General features: G+C 46.9%; 2 protein-coding genes across 2 annotated transcripts; both read right to left on the bottom strand.

Moving 5' to 3' along the window:
* Window positions 1–215: 215 nt before the first annotated feature.
* Window positions 216–842, bottom strand: LOC122031566 (vegetative cell wall protein gp1-like). Its single transcript, XM_042590664.1, has one exon. It carries the CDS (start codon window positions 840–842, stop codon window positions 216–218), a length of 627 nt encoding a protein of 208 aa, XP_042446598.1.
* A 10,091-nt stretch (window positions 843–10,933) lies between these two features.
* LOC122031564 (probable 2-oxoglutarate-dependent dioxygenase AOP1) lies at window positions 10,934–12,205 on the bottom strand. Its single transcript, XM_042590663.1, has 3 exons — window positions 11,694–12,205; window positions 11,293–11,614; window positions 10,934–11,209 (listed from the first exon to the last, which is right to left on the bottom strand). The coding sequence occupies exons 1-3, from the start codon at window positions 12,089–12,091 to the stop codon at window positions 10,934–10,936; spliced, it is 996 nt and encodes a 331-aa protein (XP_042446597.1). The 5' UTR covers window positions 12,092–12,205.
* Window positions 12,206–15,657: the final 3,452 nt, after the last annotated feature.

Here is a 15,657-nt window from a genome sequence, read left to right as displayed (position 1 = left end):
GGATTCTGCACAGGCCTAGGACATATAGAAAACATCTGATAAGAATGGGGGGAATAGTAGATGTGGTAATTAATCAGGGAAGCTTACCTTGATATACAGCTCAGAAAATCTCTCCATCTGGGCAGGGGCGGCAAGAGTTCCATCTGACGCATGCTTTCGTCCCACAAGGTGGCCAAACGACCTTTCATTATCAAGAAGCTGGTGGGAACATCTTGTCATGACTGTAGCCCAACCTCAGAGGGGGTGGTGGTACGATAGAAATGAGGAACAGGTGGGGGAGGCTGTGATGGCCCTGCAGCTGACCCGGAGGGTCCAGCAGCTGATCCAGAAGGAACTGAAGGGGGTACAGGAGATGGTTCTGGCGGGGAAGTAGCTGGTGAAGGGCGAAGCGAGGGACTTGCCTCGGTGATGTAATGCTGTTGCGAGGTGGAGGGTCGAGCTGATGAAGGCTCGACTTGTACCTCGGGCGGAGCAGGGGGAGCATATGCTTGATCCGGGACGGGAATCTGGGTGGCCATAGGAGGTGAAGGGGAAGTGGTGGTTGTAGCAGAAGACGGAGGAGGAACAGTGGAAGGGCCTGAATCCTGACTAAGGTCGGGAGCCCTACGGCGAAGTCTCTGAGACAATGGCTCGTCATCCGAATCAGATTCATCGTGAAGGGGAAGTGGTGGTTGTAGCAGAAGACGGAGGAGGAACAGTGGAAGGGCCTGAATCCTGACTAAGGTCGGGAGCCCTACGGCGAAGTCTCTGAGACAATGGCTCGTCATCCGAATCAGATTCATTGTGAGGCAGCCGAGCTCTGTGCCGAGAAGAAGGGGGAGCATCCCGGTCCGCACGATCATTCATAGAACGGGCCCGTCAAGCTGCTTGAGAAGCTTCTCTAAAGGCAGGGCTGGTGTATGTTACATTGGCTAATCTTCGGCCGAGACCACGTCCAGGGATATAAGTTGGCTGAGAAGGATCAACTAACTGAAGGAGCTTTGCGATGAAGGGTTGAGTAGTAGGTGGGGCCCGGGGACTAATATTAGCGGCAGACCAAGGTGGGCGTGCAGTCCGGGGATGAGTGGGACGAGCAAAAGAAGCAGGTCGGACAGCAGAAGAAGTTCGACGAGGAGGTCGAGGTCGAGGATTTGCCGGGGAAGGCTCACTGACTGAGGTCGAAGACAAGTAGGGGAGGGATCTTCTTTGTAAAATAACCCGACCACGCCTCATTATTTCCATGTCACTTAGAGGAAGAGGTTGAACCTCTGAAGCACGAGTTAAAACTTCAGCAGCACAAGATAAAGTAGAGGTCAACTACATAGGAGAAACAAAATGCTTCTGAAGTGGTAATAGAACTGAAAGGGAAGCTCACCTAGGGAATGAGACATATCCGAAGTAAGATAGCTCAGGCGGAAGTAGGAAAGCAACTCCTCAGATAATAAGCGGGTTAAGCTTAATTGTCAGCCCGCTAAGTGAGAGGAAGCCTCTATATAGGAAGTATCAAGATGAAAATCCTCCAGTGGCGGGCTCGGGAGCAGTGAAGATTGCCATCGCATGGGCCACTCCACCTCCGGGGAAAATCGGATAAAGAAGAATTTGCTCCTCCAGCTTGGTTCAGAAGGTGGCAGGGTAGAGAAAAAAGCAGTCCGAAGACAAGGCTGGAAGCGGAAGGTGCCTTCTTCCTATTGCCGGAGGGTGAAGAAGCAATGAAACAAATGGGCTGACCAGGACAACTCACAAACATCGCAGAGTACCACGAAACCGCAAAGGATCCTTATAGAATTCGGCGTCAGTTGTCCTAGAAGAATCTTGAAATGGTGGCACACATCTGAAAAAAAAAAGGGTGCAGAGGAAGGCGAAGTCCGGCCACGAATTGCTCTTTGAAGAAAGTGCAATATCCATTGGGAGGAGCAAAAAATTAATGTATCCTAGTGGGGATGATCACATGCGCGTTATCCTCGACCCCATAGGTGTAGCGCAGGTCATTCCGATCCAATTCATTGAAAGTGGATGAGCCAGGGTAATACATCGCCGCTAGAGAAGAAAGAAAAGAGGGGGATGCCATGAGAAAAGAAATAGAAGGAGGAGAGATCAAGCGGGAAGCTATCGACGCAAAAGCCGAGATTCGGGAGTGATACTGGATTCAAGCGGAAGGACGAAGAAGACGTGCAAAGGTTGGAGGCAAAGCGGGAGGAAATTATTTATAGCCGCTGGTCAGAGGGGTAATTTCGTCAGACATCATCCATCGGTGTACAATAACTGGCGGGAACAACGAGAACCGACGGATCTTCCTTGAAAATAACACCCAAGGGTATATTTGGGAAAGTGTCGGCGCAAAGTACGAGGAGATGAGTCTCAGGAAAAGACACAATAGTCATTTTATGGAAAAGTGCCCTCGATTTCCTGAGCTGGGCTCAACCCTTAATTTTCCGATCTACTGTTAGCTCGACCTGGACTACGAGGGGGCTCAACCCTTAATTTACCGATCTATTGTTAGCTCGACCTGGACTACGAGGAAAAGAACAAACCGGGGGGTATGGCCGAGCCGGGGCGATCAGCAGAAGAGGGCAAGCTAAGCAGATTGGGATATCAACACAGACCAAGGCGATTCGTTAAGCTAAGTGGAACAGTTAGTAGAAAAAGGCAGACTTAAACTAGAAGGTCAAGGTACACATTCGCAGGGCCAGGGGCCATTTTGATCGGGAAATATATTAGACTACTGACCAAAGGGGGAATATAATATTAATATACACTAAGAGAAACTCAAAAGCTAGCAGTCATGTCGTATCATAAGAAGGTTAAACATGCCAAAATAAAAAAAAATCTGAAATTTTAAGCAGATAGTGTGAGCAAGCAAGAGTTTGACAGCTACATTGTTACATTAAAATTCGATACATAATGTCATCTCAAGGGTTATTATCAGCAGGAGGCTCGGGGGGGCAAGGCTCAGTGTCAGCAGGAGGTTCAGGGAGGAGGAATAAGTCATCATCATCTTTAAAGGAAGGAAGTGACTCATCCGGAATCTCCCTCATCAGACGAGCCGTATCTAAGAAATCTTCTGAAGGGGCAGCACACAAAGCAGATCCTGCTCAAACATCTGACGAGCCCCGCCGGCCGCGCCACAGCATAGCATAAAATTCATCAGATTTCCAATCTTCCTCGATAAGAAGGGGGAGGTGACGTAGGCTCGTCTGTATGCTCTTAGAAGACCAACTTCCCCCGCCTGATAATCCGTTAGCTCTGCCCGGGCCTTCTCCACATCATCTCGGGCCAAAGTCAAATCTTGCTGACTTTGGGAAGCATGCTCCTGAGCTTTCAAAAGATCGGCCTGCACTGATGTGAGGGTTGCTTGGACGGCCTCCCAGTGACGTTGAAGGGTCTTCTCCCAGTCTGCGCTGGAGGTCAGCTGACCCTGAATGTCCATTACATTCTTCTGAAGAGTCTCCTGGGTTTCTTGCAGACACTTCAGATCAGAGGATAATGTGGTCAGCTGAGCGTCCTTCTCGTCCAATTCAACTACCAGGGAGCGATGCCTCTCCACCTCAGAAGCCAATTTGGACTCACTCATCCTCAAAGCAGCTTCCAAGGTCTTTATTTTGTCAAAAGCTGCATCTGAAATATTGCGTGCGGACTCTACAAACTCCCCAATCAATCGGAGGTAACTCGCCAAGTCTCGGGGGGTCGGGTTAAGGGGATCTCGGGGAGTTAGCGACAGCTCCAACTCTTGAAGACGAGTCTTTAACACCTCATTCTCTTTCTGCAAGCGAGAGGCGTATTGAATGGCACTCAGATTGGTGAAGCAGGCCTGTGTTAGATATAGGGAAGAATGATTATAAAGAGATCCCAACAGAGGAGCCTTGATACAAGAAAACTTACGGAAATTATCTGGCAAGCAGCTTGATCTAGCCCTTCCATCGAGGGATTCTTCCAAAACTTCCGATTACCTGATCGCCAGGACGCCGCTAAATCACCCTGTAGTTCAACCAGAGCGATGGGGGGAGGAGCCCCTTCAGTAGTTTCTTCGGCGGCGTCTGGCCCTATGGAGGAAGGCAGTCGCCAAGAGTCAGTAAAGACATACTTCTTGTGAATTTTCCTCTGAGATCGAGAAGTAGATATCGGAGCAGCTAACGGGAGGGAGGCGGCTATAGTTGTCGAGCTCCCGGGCTGGTCCATTAAGGGAAGGGGTAGCTGCCCGGGAGAGGAGGCCTGATCGAGAGTTATGGCCCGACTGGGGGTCGGGGCTGATATTTGAGGTGACATAATGGGAACCTCCGATCCCAAAGTCGTCTCTCGGTCGGGGGTAATAGCCTTGGCCTCCGAAGAGTGAGTGGCCTCCAAAGAATGAGAGGCAGCGGATGAGCGACGGCCTGAAGGAAGCGGTGGAGGTGACGCCTGAGTGGCTGGAGTAACCCTCTTCCTCTTGCGCTGGAGCCTTAGACGTTTGGCTGGCGGGGGAGACGCGACTCGCTCTTCCTCGGCCTGCTCTACAATGGCCAGGTCGACCTGCTCTACAATGGCTGTGTCTTCCACAGGAGCCACGTCTAGGGGAAGAGCTGAGGAAGCTTCCTCCTGGGTCGGCGCAGGTGGAGCAGACTGCGAGGCAGAGGGGGCAGACTGCGAGGCGGAAGGGACAGATCGGGAGGAAGTCGCTAAGCCTTGCTTAAGCTCCGCACTTAAAGTTTTCAAAACTGAGAAAGATTGGCACTTTATATCCGAGGAGTAAGCCCGGAGCATGACAGCCTCTGCAAAGTGAAAGAAAGATACCTCAGTTAGCGAAGAATAGCAAAGAGGAAAATGGGGTCTTACCTAATGGGGCCCCTATCTCTGCCTGAATTGGGCTGAGCCCGAACAAATACAAAAAGCCCTCCAACAGTAATATAGACAAGCGAACGCTCACGCCTTGAAGTTTCTCTGAAGCAGCGTCGCAAGAAGTCTGATGGTGATGTACAGGAAGGTTGGGGGGAATATTAGGGCGCCAAGAGGTCGATTCGACCAAGGGTGAAGATGTAGGTAATCTAACAAAGAAGAAGCGTGACTTCCACCCCTTATTAGAGGAGGGCATGTCAGAAAAGAACTTATAGCCAGGCCTAGCCTGTACCATAAACACTCCCGGTTCTGAGCGTTTGAAAGAATAAAAATGGTGGAAGAGCTGAACGGTTAGGAGAATTTGGTATATGCGACATAGGATGACCGTGCCACATACATCTCTAAAAAAGTTGGGAGTAAATTGAGAGGGGCAAATGCCAAAATAGCGGCTCAGGGAAGAGATAAAAGGAGGTATAGGAAATCGAAGGCCTCCTAAAAGCTGGTCTCTAAAAACGGTCATGAAGCCTGCCGGAGGGTTCGCGGGGTGTTCATGGGGTGTAGGAACTCTAAGTTCATAGGCATCACTAAGTCGCAGATCAAACCGAATCACAAATAGGTCATGATCATCTATGTCAGAAATGAAGCACGAGTACCAAAGGGTGGCCTTACTGTCAACCATTATCGAGGTGAGGGAGGTTGGAGAAGGGGTCAGTCGAGAAGAAGAATAGCACCAAGCGTGAAGAGTCTAGAAAGGGAAGGGCCGATGCACTAGAGACGGTGAAGCAACACGAAGACGAAGGCAGTCGAAACACTCAAGGCGACGACGGTGGACTGTCTTTAGGGCTTATAAAGAGAGTTTTCCTATGGAATATCGAAAAGTTGTGTCGAGTGTATTTTTGGATAAAGCGCCCAAAGCCGTCTGATCACAGAACAACACGCTCTTCTAGGAGGTCGTGTACAAAAAGAGGTAGAGTCAGCGGCGTCATACGCCGTAAGCAATAAAGGTATGGGACAGGTGTCGATCCCCTATGAAGCGTATTAATGATGGACGTGATAAGGAAATCATGAGATAAAGCGGGTGTATGGAAACGCTTACCACACAATCTTCTTGGGAAAAGGTGAAGAAAATGGGCGGGAAAGAAATTCGAATGTGACGAGGCCATGACTGAATAAGATTTTAATATTTTTGTCCTCACAATACATCTGATGTGGTATATTTCTTGATTACAGGCGAAGTCAAAGCAATCCCTTCAGGTAATCCCTGGTCAGGCATACACCCCCAGGTCGGCAACACCTATCCTGGGCTGGAAATCACCCCCAGGTCGGCAACACCTATCCTGGGCTGGAAATCACCCCCAGGTCGACAACACCTATCCTGGGCTGGAAATCACCCTCAGGTCGGCAACACCTATCCTGGGCTGGAAATCACCCCCAGGTCGACAACACCTATCCTGGGCTGGAAATCACCCTCGGGTCGACAACACCTATCCTGGGCTGGAAATCACCCTCAGGTCGACAACACCTATCCTGGGCTGGAAATCACCCTCGGGTCGACAACACCTATCCTGGGCTGGAAATCACACCCAGTCGGCAACATTATTTCCGAACGGGTTTTATAAGAACCCTCTGTCGGCTGTTCCAGACTCTCACCTCAGTGCGAGTTATAAGTGAGCAAGGCTCTCACGCCCAACGACCTTTCAGGTCGGCTGTCCCAGACTCTCGCCTCAGTGCGAGTTATAAGTGAGCAAGGCTCTCACGCCCAACAACCTTTCAGGTCGGCTGTTCCAGATTCTCGCCTCAGTGCGAGTTATAAGTGAGCAAGGCTCTCACGCCCAACGACCTTTCAGGTCGGCTGTTCCAAACTCTCTCCTCAGTGCGAGTTATAAGTGAGCAAGGCTCTCACAGCCAACGACCTTTCAAGTCGGTTGTCCCAAACTCTCGCCTCAGTCCAAGTTATAAGTAAGCAAGGCTCTCACGCCCAACGACCTTCCAGGTCGGCTGTTCCAGACTCTCGCCTCAGTGCGAGTTATAAGTGAGCAAGGCTCTCACGCCCAACGACCTTTCAGGTCGGCTGCCCCAGACTCTCGCCCCAGTGCGAGTTATAAGTGAGCAAGGCACTCACGCCCAACGACCTACCCGGTCAGCTATCCCGTACTCTCGCCTCAGTGCGAGTTATAAGTGAGCAAGGCTCTCACGCCCAACGACCTTCCAGGTAAGTTGTCCCAGACTCTCGCCCCAATGTGAGTTATAAGTGAGCAAGGCTTTCACGCCCAACGACCTTCCAGGTCGGCTGATCCAGACTCTCGCCTCAGTGCGAGTTATAAATGAGCAAGGCTCTCACGCCCAACGACCATCCAGGTCAGTTGTCCCAAACTCTCGTCCCAGTGTGAGTTATAAGTGATCAAGGCTCTCACGCCCAACGACCTACCCGGTCGGCTGCCCCAGACTCTTGCCCCAGTGCGAGTTATAAGTGAGCAAGGCTCTCACACCCAACGACCTACCCGGTCGGCTGTCCCAGACTCTCGCCCCAATGCGAGTTATAAGTGAGCAAGGCTCTCACGCCCAACGACCTTCCAGGTCGGCTGGTCCAGACTATCACCCCAGTGCGAGTTATAAGTGAGCAAGGCTCACACGCTCAACGACTTACCCGGTCGACTGTCCCAGACTCTCGCCCCAGTGCGAGTTATAAGTGAGCAATGCTCTCACACCCAACTACCTTCGCGGTCAGTGCAATGGTTTTCTCGGCCAATATTCCTTATATCTGCCGACGCAAAATGCAACAGGCCAAGCATATTCGCAAGGCACATGCACATCTCAAGCGTCTCATTCACTGTGGACAAAGGATCATATGTTATGGGGTGAGACGAAAAGGAGGTAAGCAGATTGTCTTTATTATTTTTGTTATTTTTTGCTAGAAATATTAGAGAAACGCAGGGGTTTTATGAGAACACAATGATACACAAGAAATAGAGTGTGGAGCTACAATAAGAGGGGAATGCAAAGAGCAAGTTTTGTTTTGTTAAAATTAAAAGTACATTTTTCAAGAGTTTACATGACTACCAAAGCCAGAGGCTTGATCTTTTCTAGTTAGATGAGCTCGAACTTTAATTAGATCTTCTGTAATAAGATCGATGGTATGCTTCATCTGCCCGATAGCCTCATCTTTGATCTGTCCTTCCTCTTTCAGAAGAGCCACTTCATCCTCATGCTTCCTCTTCAAATAAATAATATACTGCGCCTGACTCTGGAAGTCCGATTGAGCTTTATGTTTAAGAGCGATTTCGGCTCGGGTTCTGGATTTGGCGGCCAACCAGAGGCTTTCCATTTCATGAGTAAGGGACGCTTGAAGATCTCTGCTTGCAGTCATCTCCAACAGGATTTCTTCTTTTTGAGCCAGTAGTTTCGTCAGAGCTGCAATTTGTTGAAGGGAGGCTTCCTCTTTCTGAGCTAATAACTCCAGTAGATGGGAAGTTTGCCGAAGTAAAGAGGCAAGGTCGCTAGATTCTGTCGGGGGCTCCATGAAGACAAGATATAGTGTTGGCAAGCAGATAGCTTAAGGTAGGAGATGCTTGGACCTTTTATAAAGAAGGAGAAGAGGAAAAAGGATTCCCTTGGAATTTAAGTCGACGCCTAGGGAACCGCATGACGTTTATGGGAAAAGAATGCGCTCGGAAGTTGAGGAGTCAACATACGCATAGAAGGAGTCCATTCATCTCCCAAGAGGGAGGGAAACATTGTAGAACGTAGATGAAAGGCAGGTCATCGGAGGACGCGGAAGTCAGGTCGCATAACTCAAGGACATAAGTCTAGTCAGTCGGACTAGAGCCTCCTTTGACTAGACTTGAGGGGAAGGCTTGTGATACGGTGCATGTTTGCGGGGTCAGTAAGATGATGTGGTTAGAAGTTAAGCTTACGTGGAGGTCAGAAGTCAAGCTTACGTGGATGTCAGAAGTCAAGATTACGTGGAGGTCAGAAGTCAAGCGCATGTGGAGGTCAGAGGTCAGGCCTACGTAGAGGTCAAAAGTCCGGCCTCCGTGGCTGGTCAGAAGTTAAGCTTATATGGCCAGGGTCAAAGTCTCAGCTGATGAGGCAAGTCGGACAATAGTCAGCCTCAATAGCAATCAGGAAGTGGGCTCACGGGCCAGGTATAGTTGAGAACTGAAGCCACAAGCTGACTATAGTTGAAGGATGGATCCCTAGGCCAGGTATGGCTAAGAAGGGGGTCCACAGGACAGATAAAGGCGCTAAAGGAAAGGCTTCGGGAGGAATACTAAACGGATATAGGTCGGGAAATAGACCAGTCGAGCAGGTTAGAACGTGCAAGCCATGGATAACAGTAGACGGATACAGGTCGGGACACAGACCTGGCGTGCAGGTCGGGACGTACAGGCCATGGATAGCAGTGGATCGAAGCAGGTCGGGAAACAGACCGATCGGGCAGGTCGGAACGTGCAAGCCAGGGATAACAGTAGACGGATACAAGTCGGGACACAGACCTGGCGTGCAGGTCGGGACGCACATGCCATGGATAGCAGTGGATCGAAGCAGGTAGGGACACAGACCTGGCGTGCAGGTCGGGACATACATGCCATGGATAGTAGTGGATCGAAGCAGGTCGGGACACAGACCTGTCGTGCAGGTCTGGACATACATGTCATGGATAGCAGTGGATCGAAGCAGGTCGGGACACAGACCTGGCGTGCAGGTCGGGACGCACATGCCATGGATAGTAGTGGATCGAAGCAGGTCGGGACACAGACTTGGCATACAGGTCGGGACGTACATGCCATGGGTTGCAGCGGATCGAAGCTGGTCGGGAAACAGACCTGACGTGCAGGTCGGGAAGTACAAGCCATGGATAGCAATAAGTTGCAGCAGGTCAGGATGCAAACTTAGAGTCCAAGCATTATCAAACAAACAAGCGAAGGAATCGTAACTGCTCGTCAGAAAATATCAGAGAATGTCAGAGAATCATCAGTGTGTCAGGGAATATGCTAACAGTCGGTGCTCATTCCCACTTTGGTTCTATCGCCAGCCTATCAGGAGAAGTCACGCGTTATTCACCGCCAGACAAAGCCTGACAACCGACATTCCCTGACACCTGCCAGGTCCCAGAAGCATCAGTTGCAATATAAAAAGGGATGTCTTGTCCCTTATGCAGGTACTCTTACTCATCATTTCTCACTATTCTTTACTTTTCGTCCATTCTCTGTGCATTCTGGGGAAAAAGTATCTGACTTGAGCGTCAGAGAGCCTGACCCGGGGACTTTTTCCCTGGTTTCTAGTCTCTAATGAACTCGTGGGCTCGTCTGAGTGTGCGCAGAGCAGCCGCGTCATCGTCCTGGTCATCTTCCTTCGTCAGCCGCTCGTGCCGACCTTTCCGGAGGAGTACCAGGTAGATCCAATGCCTCGGTGATTTTCCGTCAACTTTCAGTACACCAAGGTCCATCTTCATCCGACTCAACTTCCGGACGAGATCAGGTGATGATTTAGTCAAAATCAACTCACCGGTGACATATGCGTTGGCGTTCATTTACAGGATCATCTCTATCACTAGATTCCTCCTCTGTGAGAAGAGGAACGTTCCTACCGTACCAATGGCCGTTCATATACAGGATTATCTAGATTCCTCCTCTGTGACTGCGAGAAGAGGAACGTTCCTACCAGACCAATGGCCGTTCATTTATCTCTTTATCTAGAATCTCAAAGCGATCTTAAGACTCGCTGTTCCTTTCACTGGAATCGTGTTGACCAGGCCACAGAATTATAATTCCTCGACCAGGAGTTTTTTTTCCTTCTAAATTCACTAATTGAAGTTGACTTTCTGGTTTGTGCTCTAATTAAGATGGTACACGTCGCAGCATATTGTAAATTTTTTTTTTTTGTTTTTTGTTTGTCTTTTAAGAAAAGCACAGATGAGGATATTATAAAACTAGTAAATTATCCTACCGACTGTGAATTATATTTCCTCGACAAAAGATAACTTGCTTTAGCCCATCAATTTCATATTTACGTGATGGCTTCTCTCCATTTTTCTCCCTCGCGAGTATTTGCTCAAAGTGACTTTCAATCAGGATTGAAATGAAAGAGATGGCATCCACAAGATATAAGCGTTTATTTCAAATCATTATATAGCAGATGACATTCAAGCAGCATTAAGTTGCCCCTCAACTCCGACGTAAGCTTGCAATGGATCTTCAGGATGATTTGGCCTACCTTCAGTCGAGAAGCGGAAGCGTATGTAATCAGGATATTTGTAAGGCCTAAAACGTAAAGGATGATCTTCATCTATCAGCTCATTCGGTGCCTGAAACAGGATCTCATCCTTTGGCCGACTATTGAAAACTACAGAGCATCTTGTTTGGTGGCCAGTAACTCTCAGACGATGACGAGCAGCACGCAGCCTCCCGTTGCTCCAAGCCTATACAATTCACTTGTGTATTATGAAAAACAAGTCTGATCAGGATTGAATTGTTGTTGTTCTGTGGTATGAAATGTACATACCTGAAATGCTTCCCCAAGCATGACAGTGAAGGAGTTTGGCTGGGACACCACCCGAATCCATTCTCCATCCCTTGCCTGCACCTCCAGGCCATCTACTTCATACTGGCAGACTACAGTGAGCATGTTGGCATCAGCATGTGCCTTTATATTGACCTTTGTTTCTTGATCGAATGGAATTCCATACTCTGAAAACCGAACGCTATGAATAAGTGATTCCGCCAGAGAATCATAATGCCTTTCCACGTCCATACTTTGCAAGATCATCCTCACAACCATCAGCTCCAACTCCTGGACTTGCTTAGCAGCTGTCCAGGCAGCGTTGCTACGTAAATAAACAAAACTATTAGGATTTTGGCAATTTTTACTGAAATAATAACAGTAATGGTGAGACAGGCTGGTACCTGAAGGTGGGATTCCCGTCAGGCCACATGAGGGAGGTGAACTCCTGGACGCTGTGGAGGCTGGGGGAGTCCTCGATACGCAAGCTATCGAAGGGCGCATGGGGACTCTGGTAGATGTAACCGTGGTATGGCAGTCCGACGTACTCGTTCCTAATCTTGATCTCCCTTGGAAGTTTGAACAACTCAGGCAACACACCGCGGAAAAGTTGGTCCTTGGCGCCCTCGCTCACCGCGTCGTAGATGGCCTCAAAGCAGCCGAAGGACTCCAGGGCTGACATCAACTGCTCACGAGCAGCGTCCCAGCTCCCGCCGCCGGGGCTGCTCAGCGACAGCCCGCGGAAGTCAACACTCGGAATGCGGAGGTGGCTACCATCAGAGGCCATTGTACTTCCTTGCATCAGGCTTCGGCGATTGTTGCCATTTTATAGTGCATTGAAAGGATGTGGGTTAGAGTGGGTACAGTCTATTGACCATAGAATTCGTACCATATATGGTATATAAATATAATTATAAAATAAAAAATAAAAAAAATACATAAAATAAGAAAATTATAAAATACTAGAAAATAAATAAATATTTTCTAATAATAATTATTATCTAATAATTAAGAAACAAATAAATATTTTCTAATAATTATTATTATTTAATAATTAAAAAATAAATAAGTATTTTCTAATAATAATTATTCTCTAATAATTAGGAAACAAATAAGTATTTACTAATAATAATTATTTCCTAATAACTAGGAAACAAATAAGTATTTACTAATAATAATTATTTCTTAATACGTCCCCTCAAGATGGTGTCCCAAAAATGACATCAATCTTGCTGCAAATAGCAAACAACCGAGGTCGAGAAAGTAACTTGGTAAGTGCATCAGTCAACTGATCCTCAACAGGAATATAAGTAACTCGTAGTTCGGAGGCATATAATAGCATTGAGGAGAAGTTGATCCTGACGGAGCCAGAGAATATGATCAAGATTCGCCTGAGGAAGCATGGCGTCTGTAGGCGTTATCTGCGCAGGGGGGGCAGAGAAGTGAGCCATCAACAAAACCCAGTAAATCATATCCGAATAGAAGAGACGTGAACTGCACACGCCAAGCAGAGTAATTGGAGGTGGTGAGTTTCAATAGTGCTTGAGCATTGACGTTAAGAACCACAAGGGCGGAAGGTAAATCAGGAGTATTTGTGAGAGATAGTCGGCGAGTGATGTCGTCGGCGGCAACAATTGTAGAAGGCGGCTGGTGGATATTGTGGAGAAAAGAAAAAAAAATTATTGTTAAGCATAGCGCTCTGATACCATGTTGACGATAGAATTTGTACCCTTTATTAATGATAATATGTGGTATATAAATACCATTACAAAGTGAAAAATAGAAAAAATACATAAAATAGGAAAATATATAAAATACTAGAAAACAAATAAGTATTTCCTAATAATAATTATTCTCTAATAATTAGGAAATAAATAAGTATTTCCTAATAATAATTATTCTCTAATAATTAGGAAATAAATAAGTATTTTCTAATAATAATTACTTCTTAATACAATCGCTTACGACAACCTGTAATGTTTATAAAGAGTGTCTAGTAGCCCGGGAGCTACGCGGAAGGATATTTTATGGTGACATCTGAAGCACAATCCGTATTTAAGGTGTATTTATAAGATCTTTTATCGAAATGAAATACATAATCATGGAATGCGGACTTCTGGATTGTGACAGATCGTCTGTCATAAGTAATTTATCCTAACAATCAATTAAAAAATTTTATAGAGTTAGACCAATCATCCCAAATCTAGTAATATTTGATTTATTAATTATTTATTTATTTTTTAATAAAGAGCATCCAATATCAGTCTTGCGTAGCTAGATGGAAGATTATAAGTGAAGGATGTAAAATATGACACCTAAAATAAACCTTAAGGGAATTTTTATGAAATTTTAGAAATTTTTTTAAAATTAATCGGAGCTCGTATGATGAGTTTAAGGGGATTAATTATTAAACCAAGGGAAAGTTTGTTTAAGCTACCCCATTTAAACGAGTAAAAGTTAAATTTTTCTTTTCTTTTTCTTTTCTTTATTTCCCTTACCCGTGCCCTACAGCTCCCAACGCTGACTCCGCCGAACCCGATTCCTTCTCCTCTCCCCTAAACGACGCACCGCTGGCGCCGCCTCACGCCTCTTCCTCTTCCCCCCGCGTACAAAAAACCCCTCGGCCAAGGAGTCTCGTTCCTTCTTCTCGCCTCTGCCGAACCTTCTTGGAACCGACGTCAATTTCCTCTCTTTCCCCTTCTTTGCGTCTCCTCCGCGAAAAAGCAGTATCACGCCGACGCCGTGAAATCCATCGTCGGCCAAGCCCTAGATCTGTCCGAATCGCGTCGTTGCCACCGTGTGCTGACAGTCGGCATCGTCGTTCATCCACGCGAGCAACCGACGATCGCAAGGGTCCTCCTCACCAACGCCGAATATCCCTGCCCTAACGGTGAGTGGAGGCTCTTGATTTGGATCTTCCTTCTCCCTCACTGTGGTCATGTCTTTGATGCTACCCGTGCCCTAGATTTGATTCGTCGGACCTTCCTTCCCTCCGTGCGATCGCCGACCACCTTGGCCGACGCCTGATCACCACTGAACATCGTCTGAGGGACATCTCAATGGCACCCACTACTGATCCAGCCGACTATTGCTGATCTACAGTCGACGCTACCCTTTTTGTCGTGAGCAGCCAACACTGATACCTCACCCCTCTTTCCTTTGTTTTCTACGAGCAATTAAATTGAGGTAAGCTACGTTGTGGATCAATGAACATTTTAGGGATAGTTTGGCTGATTGTTGATGTTGGCGTTAAATGGGTTCATTCACTGATTGTGATTTAAGGTGTTGAAGAAGCAGTGAGCTCCCTCTCCACTGATCATAGGGGAGTACTCTACTGCCTTGCTGCCATATTAGAGGAAATCCGCTGGTACAAAGATTAGCTTCTTTGCAGTGTCGGCAACAAAATTATGGCAGCAGTAACACCCGGCTAGCATTTTTAGCAGTCGCTCTCCCTGGTCGTGAGTGAATAGAGAAGGTATTGTAGTAGGGTAAGTAGTTTCCAGCAAGGGTAGTTGTATTCTGTTAAACTAGATTTTTAACAGTAATCAATTAAGGAAATGATAATGCTGGGTTGAACCTAATTCAATCAAGAAATTGATATTTGATGGATATGATAATTAGGGTTAAAATGTTGGATCTAATCTAAGCTTCGAGTTAGATCTGATTTATTTAGTCAACCGAGATTTAATGAATGTATTAGGGTTCCTAGTAAATAAGAATTTGGTTTAGCTAATTGTTATATATGGGAGTAGCTAAATTATATGTGTTGTTACAGGACTCTGATTTGCGAGGAGCTATCATACATGGGATTACCTTTTGCACGCGCTATAGTGGAAGTGGGTACCTTGACTTATCTCTTTTGATAATGTCATGTTGATATGCATAGTAGATTATAGCCACTAGTAATGATTATGTTTATTTTTACTTTGGTATGTCACTACATGATACCTATTGCATGCTTTTATCTATTCTGTATTTATGTTTTATACCCTCTTGATTATTGTCATGATTATTTATGCTCATAGAGGTAGTGACATACCATGCCTTATGATATACCGAACTAGACATTTACCATATCTGACACGTGTACCCAGATCTTCTTTTTTTTATCCATGTATTCTTTTTGGGTACATATTTTATGGAGGTAGATATGGTCAGGATCTTCATGTTTAGTGTCATGCACCATCTTGCATGATTGTATGCTGAGCGATTGACAGCTCCATTATTGTTGAGCTCATCGCCAATTACATGGATTTGCACACACAACTACTCATGGGTTAGTGGTATATCAGGCAGGGTGTGTGACAGTTTACTCTGTCAGTGCTCCGCTGGTCCACTCATGGGTAGCGTGACGTAGCGTGGTAGCAT

The sequence above is a fragment of the Zingiber officinale genome, chromosome 11A (assembly GCF_018446385.1).
Source record: "Zingiber officinale cultivar Zhangliang chromosome 11A, Zo_v1.1, whole genome shotgun sequence".
Classification (NCBI taxonomy): domain Eukaryota; kingdom Viridiplantae; phylum Streptophyta; class Magnoliopsida; order Zingiberales; family Zingiberaceae; genus Zingiber; species Zingiber officinale.
Note: the sequence above shows the minus strand (reverse complement) of the source record. Positions and strands in the feature narration are given on the sequence as shown.

Coding starts and splice junctions, on each gene's coding strand:
- LOC122031564 (XM_042590663.1), bottom strand. CDS start 12,091: ATGCAAGGAAGTACAATGGCCTCTGATGGTAGCCACCTCCGCATTCCG. Junction 11,615..11,693: donor GACGGGAATCCCACCTTCAG/GTACCAGCCTGT, acceptor TTATTTACGTAG/CAACGCTGCCTGGACAGCTG. Junction 11,210..11,292: donor TGCTTGGGGAAGCATTTCAG/GTATGTACATTT, acceptor TGAATTGTATAG/GCTTGGAGCAACGGGAGGCT.
- LOC122031566 (XM_042590664.1), bottom strand. CDS start 842: ATGATCGTGCGGACCGGGATGCTCCCCCTTCTTCTCGGCACAGAGCTC.